The 15,135-nt window shown below is 44.4% G+C and overlaps 1 protein-coding gene across 1 annotated transcript in view; it reads right to left on the bottom strand.

The window, feature by feature from the left end:
• Positions 1-15,135, bottom strand: part of HOOK1 (hook microtubule tethering protein 1) — a 1,744,708-nt gene that overhangs the window by 781,396 nt on the left and 948,177 nt on the right. Inside the window, exons 13-14 of the mRNA XM_069642072.1 lie at positions 7,235-7,322; positions 7,096-7,156 (exon numbers count right to left, since the gene is read on the bottom strand). Of these exons, the coding sequence (XP_069498173.1) occupies positions 7,096-7,156; positions 7,235-7,322 (149 nt within the window). The remainder of the gene's footprint in view (positions 1-7,095; positions 7,157-7,234; positions 7,323-15,135) is intronic.

Below are 15,135 nucleotides of genomic sequence, written 5' to 3' on the forward strand. Positions count from 1 at the left end.
TTGGCGCTTGTGGCACCAGACTCACTCACCTCCATAGGATAACATTGGGGATTGGACTTGTAGTGCATTGATGGGGACACGATGGATGCCCCCACATATTTTGGTTCCCAGAACTGCATGTGCAGTCTAGTCTTTTGGGTGTGGTGCAGCCCAGAGACACCTGGGATACTCAGAGACTATTTAAGCCACGCCCAGGCTGAGAAACATGCTTTGTGTTTTCTGCACCTGCAGCGTGACACTCACTGTGTTCGGATCGGTCTCCAGTAGGCCTGCATCTTTCTTCTGCGCTCAGCTCCTGCAAGAACAAGAACACTGCTAGGAACAGCATTACCTTGCGGCGCTTCTGCCCATCTTTCATCGCTCCTTCTGTTTTGCGGGCATCTTCGGCAGTGTCATTCCCATCCCGGCACGCCGTTTCCTAAGGAAAAGGGAAAAGAATAGACAAAAAGGCATTAGTAAGCATTCAGCAAATCTTCGCTTATTTTTAAAGACTGTACGAGCTTCAAACGCTTACCTGAATCCCAGCCACTCTGGAATAACTCTGTCTACGGAACTGCTCATCCATCTGCAAGAGTGAAAATACACTCCAGGTTAGCGTGGAAAAATCTAGAGGCGCCGCATACCGCACTTACTCACCGCATTTCTTCTTCATAACCGGCATCCACGCTGAAAACGTCGCGGCATTTAAAAGACACAGAAAAAGAACTCAGTTCAATACAAATACGAATGGGTCGCATTGCGCCTCATGCTCTCACTCACCTTCAGCGCTACTCATCTCAGCAGCACGTCGCCATCCACGGACGCCGGCCATCATCTAAGGAAGGAAAGGAATGAAGTTAGAGAACTGTTCAAAAGACTCATTATACTTACCTGTCGGACTCTTGCCAGTGAAGTAACTAGGCAGCAACGAGCCTGCATCAATCAACGTGCCCCTGCGCTGAAAGCAGGACGGAGAGCACACTTTCCAAGAAAACAAGGTAAGCTGTGGATCAAAGGGAAGGGTAGCACCCGGGGAAGAAGGGGTTCAAGCACACAGAGACAATAGGGAGTTAAACTCTACTAATCCTGTGTTTCAGGCCAAGTCTCCAGTCGAGTAGACTCCAGGGAAGGGTTCGAGGTTGTAAGAGGTCAGAACAGGCTGAGTGACGTCCCCGTGGATACCAGGTGAGCATTAAAGGTTGATACGCACCTACTGGTATGCTAATATTGGAATCCCGCCAAAATTACACAGAAAGGCATCTTAGATAATTTGTGTCTACGAATTACTAATATGATTGCACAAGAAACAGAAAAGGTTGGCGATGTTACCAATGGAAAAAGGAATGCTAGTGCAATGCAATGGAAGAACAAGTCAACAAAATCATATTACGCAACTTAAAATATTTAGTAAGTAAACAAAAACCCTTCAATTGTAATCACAAGTTGGCATTCAACTTGCAGTTCAATTCAATAAAACGTTAAAAAAATAGAGAATTGAGATTCTTGAGGCATAGGGGGTCATTACGACCCAGGCGGTAATTACGCCAACTTTACCACCATGGTGTAAACTACGTTTACACCATGGTGGATTTACCGCCCCATTCCAAGGTGAGTGGGGCGGTAAATCCCCATTTCCCATTTTCCCTTCCCCATTCCCATTTTTGCCCCATAGGGCATAATGGGAGTGGGGAAGGCGCTAATTACGCCACCGTGAATTACGGTGGCGTAATTAGCATCATGGCAGGTTAGCGCCATGGATTTTAACGGCTGCTAAAAGCAGCCGCTAAAATCAGAATAGGCGTTAAGGGTTAACAACGGCGTTAACCCTTAACGCCTGGGTCGTAATGAGGCCCATAATAATTAGAACTTAGTTCAGTACATGCAAGTTAAGAAATGCATTCTTCCGTCATACAAAAACAATGTGAAATTAATTAAATTAAAATGCACCACTTGGAAAATCAAAAAATTATAAAATACGTCTGCAAGCATGACATTAAATCTATCTGGTCCATGATCAAGCCGGATAATAGCAAACATAGAGAAGATTTCCACTCCTCCAGCGAGTTGGTGGTAGATCTCTTTCTTCTGCTGGGGCCTCCCTCTGTAACAGCCTCCCTGCCTCTCTGAAAACTTGAGGAGAAACATCTACGGTTCCAGAAGCACCTCAAGACCTTCCTCTTTGCTTCTGCTTTCTCCCTCTCTCTCCCCTGCTGATCTCCTGGCTGAATCTGAAAATGCACTGGTTACCTGGCTACCCCCTGATCTCGGGCCCAGGCCAGTTGCACACCTGCACTGCCCCCTTGGCAACCCTTTCACTTGGGGACTGTATCTGTATCCCTACAGCCCCTACTAGCCCTTGACAACACCTGATGTCTGCACTTGCTACTAGCTGGCTGCACCTTTATTTATTGCCTTTATTTATTTTACTGTTTATTTTATTTATTTTTCTGTTATCCTATGTATTGCACTGCCTCCTCCCTCTTTCCCCCACACTTCCCCCCTTTCCCTCCCCTCTGCACTTGCGCGATCTCAATGTCACCTGGCCTAGTAGGATCGTTGTCTCTGTCTTCCCTCTGTTCCCCTCCCTTGCCGCGTCGCGCCTTGAAACACTTGTGTATAGGCGTGTTATAAATGCCTTATCATATCAGATCATATCTCCATCTCTGCAGATGGTTCTACTCCTCACCCGGACCACTCCTACCTTACTAGTAGCTGATGGTTGACAGCTGGTCACTGGCTTCCCCAGCTGACACCTGCAGACACAATAAGGTTCTGTGCTTTGCCTAGGGGCCCTTAGTCAGTTAAGAGTAGAGGTCTGGCCAATCAGGGGAGGTGGGCGGGCTGGGAGGAGGGAGGGCAAGGGAAAAAGAACATGGGACAGGGATGTGCAGGCTAGTGAGGACACCAGGGCCCTCAAAGATATTCAGGAAAGGCAAAAACAAGACCCAGGAGGGTCAAATCAAGCTGCACTCACCTGCGACATGCCTGGTGGAAATGGAATGCGCACAGTGGTGCAGGCAGCAAGCTAGGAGGCCGGATGGAAGGAAGGCCAAACAGGGGAAGTGGGTGGGCTGGGATGTGGGAGGAGGGAGGGCAAGGGAAATTTGAAATTTCCCCCCAAAAATTGAGGAGTTTGAACATCTCCATGGTTGGCTCATGCTGACGATATCTTTTAATTGTGGATACAACTCATATTGGTCCTCAAGGTAGCCTAAATACAATCCAGGATTTTGAAGTTGAACATGTTCTACAGAGTGATATTGCAAAATCCTACATAATACATGTTCTGAAGTTTTATCTTAGGACGCAAAGATTTTATTGGTATTTTAATGATATGTTTGGGATATTTCTTTTCTGTGAAAGATAGTGAGCTAAAGACTCTGGTTAAGGCTCTTGTAACCAGGACTCATGTCTGGCAGAGAGTCTCCCAGGACCGCCCTTGTTATTTGCATATTTCAAGTAACTTTGGGTCTCACCCTAAGTTACTAGGGTAATCCAGACGTGGAGCCCTTTCTCACTATTCTTAGAGAGGCAAAGCTACACCCTACTGATGAGGGTCAACCAGACCGACACACGTGTCTGGGGTTGCTGTTGGTACTCTTGTTCAGAGGAGAATTGCCTACCATTTCAGTGCTGGACTGCCCCAGGGCAGGGCAAAGACTGATATGTGTGGGTTATTTATTCTCTGTGAAAGATAGTGAGCTAAAGACTCTGGGTAAGGCTCTTGTAACCAGGACTCATGTCTGGCAGAGAGTCTCCCAGGACCCCCCTTGTTATTTACACATTTAGTTGAGTCAAAAGACTATCAAGAGAAACAGTTGTTGGTTCAAATCTCCTCATTTATGATTCTAGTGTGGAGAGTTTAGAACAAGCTTTAACACAGCACAGAGTACACATTGTAGTAGTAGGAGTTTTATCCTGGCAGCCAAGTAAACCAGAAAAGGGACCAATTGTAGTTAGTCCTGGCAGGCGAGCGTACCAGGGAGAAGATCATTTAAAGTACTGTGGTTATGGTAAATGGTTGTGATGGAAAAGAAGAGTTAATTCCATCACCTTGTCTTGTTGAACTTGAACTGTGGCATTTCAGAAAGTAATTGTTGAACCATCTTGAACTAAAGTGTTTCTTTTGAAGATGAAGTATGATGTACTTACAAGTGCTTGGCCTTTTCAGAAAAGAACACTTGCATTTGATGAATTAACGTATGTTTGGAGAAAGAGACTTTTGTTTTACCAAGCAGGAGGTGTTTGGAGGAGAACACCTGTTTTTATCAAGCATGAGTTTGTGGAAAAAACGAACAATTGCTTTGATTTGTAAACAAGCCTTTGGAAAAGAGATATTCACATTGCCAAGTTAAAGGATATATTGGGCCTCATTACAGGTCGGGCGGTCCGGAAATAACAGTGGCGGTAAACCCGCCGCCACTGTTAATTCCGGACCGCCCGATCCCGACTCCTGCAGGCGGGAGGTGATGTTCCCGCCAGGTCTGAGCTGGTGGGTTTAACACCACCCACCTGCAGGCAGACGTGGAAACACCGGCACCATCAGGAGATGGTGCCGGTGTTTCCACTTCCCCATTCCCATTGAGTCCTGTGGGACTCAATGGGAATGGGGATTTACCGAATTCTGCCTCCGGAATTCCCGGGACACCAGGGTCGTAATGCCCTGGTATTTCCGGGAGTCACGGAGGCGGAATGGTAATACGAGTCCGGCGGTAACCAGGCGGTTTTACCGCCTCGGTTACCACCGGACTCGTAATGAGGACCATTGAATGGAAAATATGTTGTATGCTACATTGAATGGATCTTTGTTATTACCCAGAACTTTCTTGAAACTGAACTTTGTGCCAGATATTCCTGAATTGATCTAGGGGAGGGGAATGCAACCCTAGTCACAAGGATTACTGTTTATGACTTTTGAGTTTGACATGATATGTTATTTTGTGGGGTTTAAGAAGGCCAAACAAACCTTGCATATTGTTGTTGTGTATATTAATGTGAGGGTCAGATACTTTTTGGATACTAGGTCATTTTTCTTTAGCCTTAGTTTGTTAGGCAGGTACATCCTTGTTAGGTTAGGGAAAGTTAGGTATTTGTCTCACCCCTTTTTATTTCATAAAGTGGCAACTTTTGTGTCTGTGTCGCATTTCTGACCCCTAACAGGGTTGAAGTGGTGTTGTCAGTAAGTTTAGAAGGGGCATTTGGCAAGTTATTTAGCATTTCCAATAGTCTCAGATGGCAAATCAGGTTTTAATAATACATAACTTGAGGGCAATGAACATTGGCTACCTGCGGAATAATCATCATGACCCCCTGCCTCTTCCTCATTCAAGTGGTGCGCATAGTCTCCATAGTGGGATTTTGATGGCCAAACACTCCATCCTTACACTGAGATGAAATTGAGGGTAACAACATGCCATTAAAGCATGGGGGATTGTGGAAGAACCCTTTAAGACAAAAGGAGGATATGGGATTTCCTCCATTGTTGGCCGTGGATTCCCTCATAGTTACCTGCCCCGAGGTGGTCCTCCCTCAGATAGCCGACCCCAGGGTCAGGATCAGGTATTGGCTGCTGTTTCCTGGCCTCATAGGAGGGGCCTCTCCCAAAAAAAGAAGTGTTGACATCCTTGAATTCATCACAATACACAGAAGGTTTTATCATCAGTACTGTATGGTACTAACATTCCAATTAAAATCATGAATACTTGGGAATACTAATATAGAAAACGTTGTTAGGACTTCCCAAGTCTATTCCTATTCAGGTAGTAAAATTGGGATTATGATCCCCATATGCTTGATGTATGCTGAGAAGATTAAGATTTTTTATAAAATTCACAGAGCAAAACAGGATTCCATTCTTTATATACTGAATGAAAAGATCTTGTTTACTAAAAATCCCTTTTTAATACAATTCTATAATGATTGTTTTGAATTTATGAATATTATCAATGATCCATTTACATATATTGAGGAATTTCAATTTATGGACTTGAAAAGAAGTCATCTTTGGGTTTGGAGGGCGAACTCCTCATATAGAGGGGGATAAAGGTTGCCACAAGAATAACAAACATGTATTCATACATCAATGAAGACCAAGCTATATGTTAAATTGTTTCCTGCATGGCATTCCATAAGTGTATGTCCTTTGTTTAAATTGTATGCCGTCGGGGGAAGTTGTAGGGGCTAGACAAGGTCTTGCACATAGACACCTTTAAAAACATGTGTGTGGAATGTGAAGGTTTATCACATTTAAGAGTTAAGTTTTTCTGTAAATGTATACATAATTCTTAGTTCTTAGAATTTTAATCGTTTTGGACATACTTGATGTTAGGGAACCAGGTCTTGTTAATTTTAGCTTTACTGAGATGCTGTGATTATGTACTCAACCATCACATTCTATAATGTATATACGCAAAAATAATACCATCCCCTTGGGCCGCTTACATTTGGGGAACTCCCATCACATAACCCATCATAGCATATCTATGTCCATATGTGTGAGACTCAAAGGTGTATGGAGAGGCACTCCTATTGGGGCTGTGATCTTTGGATGGGTGGCACAATTTGCCCCTAATCTAGGTGTAAAACAGATTATTTTGATAACTGCTTCATATCCTTTTTTGGGGATCTGGGGCTAGTCCCCAAGAATAAAAACATTTCAAGGTCGTTTTTAAAACTTTGGCTAGACTAAAGAGGTGCCCATAGGGACTTTCTATTTGTGTTTCTAGCCTAAAGGGTGACAATCTATCCTGTGATTGCCAGTGGCCTCCTTCCCCCTAATTTGTGAAATTAATTTATAGATGAAGCAGAAAAATGCTGTCGTCACACTATATTGATGAAAAACAAACATGTATGTACTCTGAAGCCCCCACAGTTGATGATGATTTCAGGGAGAGTTCTTGGACAGCCTGTTTTCTTTTGCTGAGAATACACAATGCACTTGTTGTCTCAAACTGTGGAAAGGACATCACAAATATAGAAAGGAAGGGTGGCATAGGAGTGATAACAAGGCCTGATTGTAAAAAGAAAATATGTCAAATAAACATTTTGCAGATATATAATTGAATTTTGTGCTACGGTTTTATACACCTTAACATTAGTGATAAAGTTCTTTCCTACCTATATTCCACTGGCAGAATTTCTGCAGCAAGGTTGGCATAACCTGTCACTCCAGCAACACCTAAAAGGAAATACAAGGATTATTTTTCTTTTCAGTATAAGTAAAAGTAAAAAAATTAATTTGGTTTAAAAAAGGTACCAGCTTGATTCAAATGATCCTGTTGAATCTGTGAACATCGGAGCTCTTCGTTGGTCTCTTTCAAAGTATCTCGTTGTATTATGAGTCGCTAAAATGTTAGAGATAAATACAGGGAATTAAAAAGGATTTTCTACAAAATGCAAACTTTGTAAACAATAGGAATGTTTCAAGAGCTTTTGTAAATAGCACAGCAAAAACGATGAAGAAGTGAAATAAGATATTATTGAAACTTTATTGGCAGAAAGAGAATTACACGAGATTTGAAACTTTATTACAAGTTCGGGGGTGTGGTAAAAAATGGCAGCAATTCTGTTAATTCTACTTTATTTTGTGGTAACTGAATTACCTCTCTATTATCGCAGTGCCAAAGTCAGAGTTTGACCTTGAAGTGGAGGATTTACCTCAATCATTATGCTGGAAGAAAATCACCTACTTTAAGGTCACAAATTGCCACAGTGAAATTACCACGATGGACTCCAAAAATCGGAATCTATGCCGCCCTTCCATCACTCGTAAGCCAATAGACGAGTGGCACTAAAGATAAATAAGTCTGGCAGTACTTCCGCATATTTACTACCAAATTATTACCAAACTCGTAATGCAGCCCAAATCAGATTAGCACTGCATGACTTCTAAAACATTGATTATCCAAGTGAAATGATGTCCTTTAAATTAAAAACGGAGGTGGCATTTCCTTTTTTAATATGCACCACAATATTGTAATTGAAGAGGTTATGAAATCAGAGTTGTCCTTTCACCAAAATCAGAAGGATCAAACAAGAGCATCATAAGTGGTACAGACGTCAAGAGGTGGGCTAAAAGTGGGAAGTGTAATTTGGCCCCAATTAATTTCAACATTAATACATTTATAAATTACACCAAAATTATGTGTGTGATAAATACACAGTGGTGAATTTATCACACACATCACAAAGCCGAGGGAGACTGGGTAAGCTGGGGGCTACGGTGAGCCACCAGTTCCACAATGTGGCCTTGTAAATGGTAAATCAGCGATTCCTTCAGAATTCCCGCAGTACTCCTAATGATAGCAAAACAGACCTAGAGCACATGTGCCTCCTATAGAAAGCCAGCAAAGACACCATAGCTGGGTTAGAAAGCTCACACACTCAGGCAGCTAAGCAGAGATGAAAACATACATGGCTGGAGCTCCCTGAGCCCTTGCACAGAGCTGGAGTCTCTGCTTGGAGTGCGAAGAGGGACAAAGCCCATCATGGATCGCGGGCCAGATGCTAAAGCAAAATATATATGACAGAAACAGGAATCAGGGATTGGATGCTCTATCAGAACCTAAAGCTTCCAGTTAATTGTAATTGTTTATTCATTTATAGAGCGCACCGGACCCATGGGCACCTGGGCGCTTAGCAAGTTACAAAGGCATAAAATACAGATACATACAGATAACTTTTATGGTTACACGGATTACAGGGTGCAGTCCGGCATACAGATAAAATATAATGATGCATGGATAAAGAAGAGAGAACCAGTTCCCCACAAACGTCTTGGGGAGACACTCCACTCCAACCCAGAATTTAAACCAGCAGGAAACTCCCCAAACTGGGTGTTAAGAAGTGTGAGTGGTTACCCAAAAGAGAGGATGGTGGGCAAGGGACATGCAGAGCCTGGCAAACCCAGAAAGGAACACGGGAGCCAATCAGAGAACTTATTGCTAGAATCACTATTACCCACATACGATGTAGTGTGACAAATCAAGAGTATTCATCTCTTCTCCCCAAGGGGGAGCCATCCCCCTTTGAGGCTAGGGAGTGAGCCTGCTCCGCAAGGGGTCTGGGCAATTGGGACCTCACTGGGAGTGACTCCGCCTTAGGGGACAAGGACTCTCTTTCCCACAGGGAACTCCCTATGCATGTCACCTTATCTGCATATATGGCACTGCCTTCAGTAATGGAAAACATACCCTCCGTTTGTTGGGCTCAAGGCAATACTGGATTAACCATGACACCTGAAGGATAAGGGAATATCCCTTTAAGAACAAACTTGTATGTAACCAAGACGAGTGGAACACAAGAGAGGAGAGAGAGCCATACGCAGGTGAAAACCTCTGATGTAGCTAAGCCTTGGAGGGGCCGAGCAGAGTGGAGTCGCAGAGGCACCGGCAAACCAAGAAGAAGAGAACGCCAAACTGAAATGCTGGAGACCTGCCAATCAGAACAGCAGAAGAGCTGCTGCCAGGACGGAGGGAAGTGGACCGTCTGATGTGGTGGCGTGACCACAGAAGCACAGTGGTGGGCGTGGAGCCCATCCAACGATGCTGACACCCGGATGCAGGAGAGCTGACACCTCCTGTAGGTGAACCCTCGCAAAGTGCGGCAAGCCACTGGAGGCGAGTGGTTGGGAAGTCTGGAGCGCAGAGGGGGCCGACCGAAGCAGGAGACCCAGGCGAGTGGCAAAACCCAAAACGCTATCCCCGATGAATGAAGGTATCAGGGAGGAATGTAGAAGAGGGAGGCCGCCGGGGAGCACATCTTAAAAAAAGGAACTTGGGAAAAGTACAATACTGATGTTGGGACATTGAAAACGCCTAAAGATATATATCCCAAGAAGCCAAGGAAAATGACTGACGATATTAAACATGATGCTTTGAAGAAAAGAGTATCCTATGAAGGATGGAAGAAATGGCAAAGTTAGATGTTGAAGAGTGTGGGAGTCCCTTAATGAAAGACTTTGAGTAGCAATGGGAGTTACGGTTGTATGTTACGCCCAGAGTTCAGAGAAAGAGCCTAGCACAGAGCTCCCAGGGGTGCTGGTGTCTCACCCATAACAAGGATATAACAGGATCAATGTTAATATTAATGTTAAAGGATATTTGTACCGCACACTATCACCACCGTAGTGGTCCCCTGGCGCTCTGGCGGCTCTGAAAAAGGGAAGGGGTGGTGAGTTAGTGGGGATAAGCTTGAAAACAGCAAGAGAGTAGTGATGTGCTGTGGGCAGCCTCAGCCCGGTGGGTCCGTTGGCAGAGCTTGGGGTGTTTTACAGTCGGTAGTCGTTGTGTGCTGTTGTGCAAGTCTATGAGTGGTTTGTTTTGTTGTTGCAGTGTAGTGAAGTTTGTGCGGATTGTTGTGTTGTAGGTGAAATTGTTAGTGGATCAGTTAATTGGCAATGCTGTCCTTGCAATTATGTCTAGGTGTGATGCTTGCTAATATTCACCATTCCATCCGAGTGTGGCGCTTGCTAATCTTCAATATCCTATGTAGATGTGAGGCAGGCCAGTGATCCCGATTCCATCTAAGTGTGGCGCATGCTAACATTCACGTTTCTATCTAAGTGCGACGCAGGCTAAAGTTAAGAATTCCATCTAAGTGTGGCACATGCAAACATTCACAATCCTATTTAGATGTCACGCAGGCTAATGTTAAGAATTCCAACTAAGTGTGGCATATACTAACATTCACAATCCTATCTAGATGTGACACAGGCTAGGTTAAGCATTCCATCTAAGTCCATCTAAGTGTGGCACATGCTAACATTCACAATCCTATCCAGATGTGACGCAAGCTAAAGGTAAGAATTCCATCTAAGTGTGGCACATGCTAACATTCACAATCCTATCTAGATGTGGCGCAGGGTAGAGTTAAGAAGTCCATCTAAGTGTGGCGCATGTTAACATTTTACAATCCTATCTAGATGTCAAGTGGAAAGAAAGATAATCAAAGTCAGTGGAAGAACTGTAAGAGATTATCTTACGAAGACCATTAAGAAAAGTGTTGAGAATAAGGATAAGAAGGACACAAAACCTGTGAGTAATTGGCAGGAGCTACAGGAGCTCATAAATCAGAAACTGAGAACCGAAGAGAACATCGTAATGAACTTGTTTCTAGAGGATGACCTTTTTCATCTGATATATATGTGAATCTAGTGGACCCTGAAGCAAAACCTTGTGACCGACAGCCGAAATGAAGCAGCCAAGAGAGAAATTCTTTTAGCAAACTTTAGTTATTAGGTTTAGTGGTAGGGTCAGATATATTACGTTTTGGACAGCAGACATTTTTTAGTAGGACATTTTAGTGTGGATAGGCAGGAAACATCCCTAGAGCAATAGTGCAAGATAGGTGTTTTCTTTATTTTTTTGAATAAACCAGATACACATGTCCAGTTTGTGTCCGACTCTTTCTTCTGACCCACCACAGAAGCCAGTCTCCAGTAGAGAACAGTGTCCAAGAGGTGGTGTTACTAAGAGATAGAAGAGCTGGAGAAGGGTTAGAGGAAGAAAACAGGAGAGAAAGAGATTCGGGAGGAGAAGGGAAATGAAGAGAATGAGTAGTAGTCAGAGTAAGAACAAGAGGAGGCGGAGAAGAGCTGAAGAGTAAAGATCAGGAGGGTCACCAGAGAACATTCCAAGGGACGATAATGGGGCCAGATCCTGTGGACCACATAGGTTAACTACTCAAGGGGAAAGTAAACATTAAGGCAAAATGCCTTTTGAGGATATGGGGAAAGCAGCTGGCAGAGGAAAGTACTACTAATTTTGCTGAAGATGTCAGGGGAAATATATGTCCTGTAAGGGTGCAGACGAAGGAAACTGACCAGGAGGTGTCAAGTTTTGGGGTCAAGACTTTTATTCAATTCCCCAAACCTGTCTATCCCTAACTCTAAAAAGGCTTTCCCTGCCTCCAGCTAAACCAAAGGGTCTGTCAGAATGTCTGTCAACTGAAAAACCACAGTTTTGTGTCAAACCCCTGATAGTGTCCCTTACAATACATCTGATGAGTGTTAAGGAAAGTAAAAGTTCTCTCACCAGGAGAATGAATCCCTTCTGCTAGTGTCTGAAAAGAAAGTCTCTGCAATCTTCACCGGTGGAATGACTCACTTCCCCAGGCCTTGATTTCCACAAAGTTAAAATATCCCCAGGGGGAATAACTCCCTTCCCCTAGTTTTAGTTTTCCCCAAAGGTTCCAAGAAGGGTCCAAGAGGAATGACTCCCTTCCTCTGGCTTCTCCATTAAAGTTCAAGCTGTGCCCAGGGGAATGACTCCCGTTCCCTGGATCTTGGTTTGTAGATTGTCCCCAGTATTGTTTTAACACAGTCCCAGGTTTTTCTCAAACATTCATCAGGCGTTCCTTTGCCCGTTTGGAGGCCGTCTCCCTCCGGAATTCTTCTTGTGTTTCTCACTAGGCCCTTGGTTTACTGTCCTGCCAAGCACTACCACGAGGAATTATATATTAGATGCTTTATGTTGGTTTGGGTCCCAGACTCTGGATTCTCTCCTTCTTTCACTAGGCCCACTTGGTTCACCCTCCTGCCAAGTACTGCCACGAGGAAGATGACCCGTATCCTTATTCCCAAGGCCTTGATTTGGGTCCAAGACATTTGGGGCTCTCCCCTTCTTACTAGGCCCACTTGGTTGCCTCACCTGCCAAGTACTGGCATGAGAGAGATGCTTCTTATCATGATTCTCGTAGACTTGATTTGCGTCCCAGACCCTTGGGTCTCTCCACTTCTGACTAGGCCCACTTAGTTTGTCTTGCCTGACGTATTGCGATGAGGGAGACGTTTCTTATCGTGACTCTCGTGCGGTGTATCTCTCTCCCACACCTTTACGCCCCTACCAGTCCCCAAATCATGCCCATTACCTTAACTGACACAGGGACACTTGTACCAGTGTGTCTTCTCGCTGGCACACACAGGCGTTCCTGACTTCCCCTGCTCTCGCCTTATGTCTCATCTTCCGGGTCTCCAGGTCGACGGTGTGGGCGCAGTTACAGGACCACACGATCCACCTTCCTGAGGTTGCACCACTGTCTTCCAGCCTCCAGTCAGGTTCCGGACCAGCTCCACGCCACTGAGCAAAGGACTCAATTTGTCTTCTTCTGGACTTCGGGAGCAGACTGCTCTCAGCTTCCTCGCCGTCTTCTCTGCGTCTCCTTTGGACTTCCTGGGCTGGACTGTTACTAGCGCTAGTATCCTGTCCCTCTTCTTGAAGTCTGTAATTTGTTTTTATGTATTTCTCATGACCACTCCTCAGCGGAAGTATATACCGCTCTTGCTCCTTCTTTGGGCCACTCTTCTCAGTGTTTACATGGTTGGTAACTCTTATGCTTCTGCTGATCTTCTTTGTTTCAGTAGATCTGATGGATATTGAACTACAATAGCACATGGAAGTACTAGTCAGGGAGGGGATAGGAAGGTATTAGAGGTCTTGGGGTGTTAGGGTCAGGGCGTTGTGCAGATGGTTACCCAGGTTTGCATCCTTATCCCCAGGAAGGGAGTCCCTCCCCATGAGGTCCTCACACATTAAACCACTCCTAGGGGGAATCTTGGGTAGCGGCCTCATCAACAGTAGATCTTTAGATTTTTTTTCATTAAGGCCCGGAATGGTGTTCTTAAGGCGCAAAACATTTGGTCTGTCCAGGACTAGGTTATCCTTAATAATTGATGTTCTCTCCAGCGAAAGTGTAAGGTCACTTAGCCCAGCTTTAATTGATCCCTTTGGTGTTGGAGGTAAGTCTCGATCAGCCTTTACCGGTGGAGGGTGAAACTTGACTTGACGGAATGAAGATAGATTTTTTACTTCGGTTCCATTTTTTGTAACATTCCGGGACAGGAATCTGTTCTCTTCCAGTGTTTTAAAATTTGAGGCGATGACAGGGCTTACATAGGGGATTTGGCCCAAGTTTGGTCTGTCATTGCCATACCTCTTTTCCGGCAAAGTGTCTAGGTACCTGTGATCCTCGAGACCTTTTACGCAAAAATCATCTCTTGAACACCGTTTTGCCTGTCCCTTTGGATACTCAACATGTCGGCCACTCTCCTTGGACGTGGCTTCATTCGAGTTACGGGATGCCCTTGTCGCTTCTTCTCCTATGGGGCCATTACTGGGGGACCAGTCAGTCTCGGGGCTTGAGGCTTCGTCTTCCTCCGTTGAGTATGTAGAGAGGTTTAGTAGGTCTATTAATGATTCATCGTGGGAATCTTCCAGCTGGCTTGCCACCGGAGTTTGGCATCCAGGGTCCGAATGGGGTACTGCCCGTTCCGGAGCTGAACGTCCAATTAAGCCCCCAGAACTTTTTTGCTCGTTTGTCACAACAAGTAGCAAGTTCCTAATAAGTTGGCCTGATATTCCGCATAAGCCCGATAGGGAGGGTTCTCTTTGGACTTGCTTGGGAGCCTGCAACTTTGGCACATTCATTTCCTTAGCTAGTCTCTTCTTTAGGGCCACTCTCTTGGTTTGTGGTGATTTATTATTTGCCCTATCAGTCGCAGGTCATTTTCAGAAAATATCATATATTTTTTGTAATAATAATGTTGCCCCTGGTATGCCAAAGACGACTGGTTCCTCCCTAACAGCACCACAGGCCCCAGATGGTGTAACTTGGATCATTGTAGACGGGAGCTGCAGAGCTCACCTGGGTTGGAGAGGTTCTTGCCTGGCCTCCTGGGTGTCCATAATTGGCTCTGCAGACCTCATCACAAACCTACAAGCTCCAACATGCCGCTATACGCTAGCAGTAATCATCCTGCATAACTAAAGTGGAGAATACCATATGGGGAATTCGTGAGGATTCGACAGAATTGCACAAAACTAGAATGCTCTGATAAGGAATGCAGGGCAACTGCATAAAACTTTGTAAAACAAAGCAACCCAAAAGCCATTCTAGAAAGAGCTTATTGCAAAGCGCAAAATTTAAACCGAGCATCCCTATTGTCAACAAATAGAATATCAATGTTAACTAATGAGGAAAATACTGAAACTAGATGAACCCTCACATATGGTACCCACTCGAGTACTATACGTAAAATTCTACACTGTCACAAGTTAAAATCAGATAAAGCTTTATTTCCCTTCTTAGGCGAATGTGTAAACATAACTTTTAGAAAATCAAGATTATTAAAGATGGACTTGTCAGCAGCTTCATGTCTCC

Source organism: Ambystoma mexicanum, chromosome 1q (assembly GCF_040938575.1).
Source record: "Ambystoma mexicanum isolate Mex_15411 chromosome 1q, UKY_AmexF1_1, whole genome shotgun sequence".
Lineage (NCBI taxonomy): Eukaryota > Metazoa > Chordata > Amphibia > Caudata > Ambystomatidae > Ambystoma > Ambystoma mexicanum.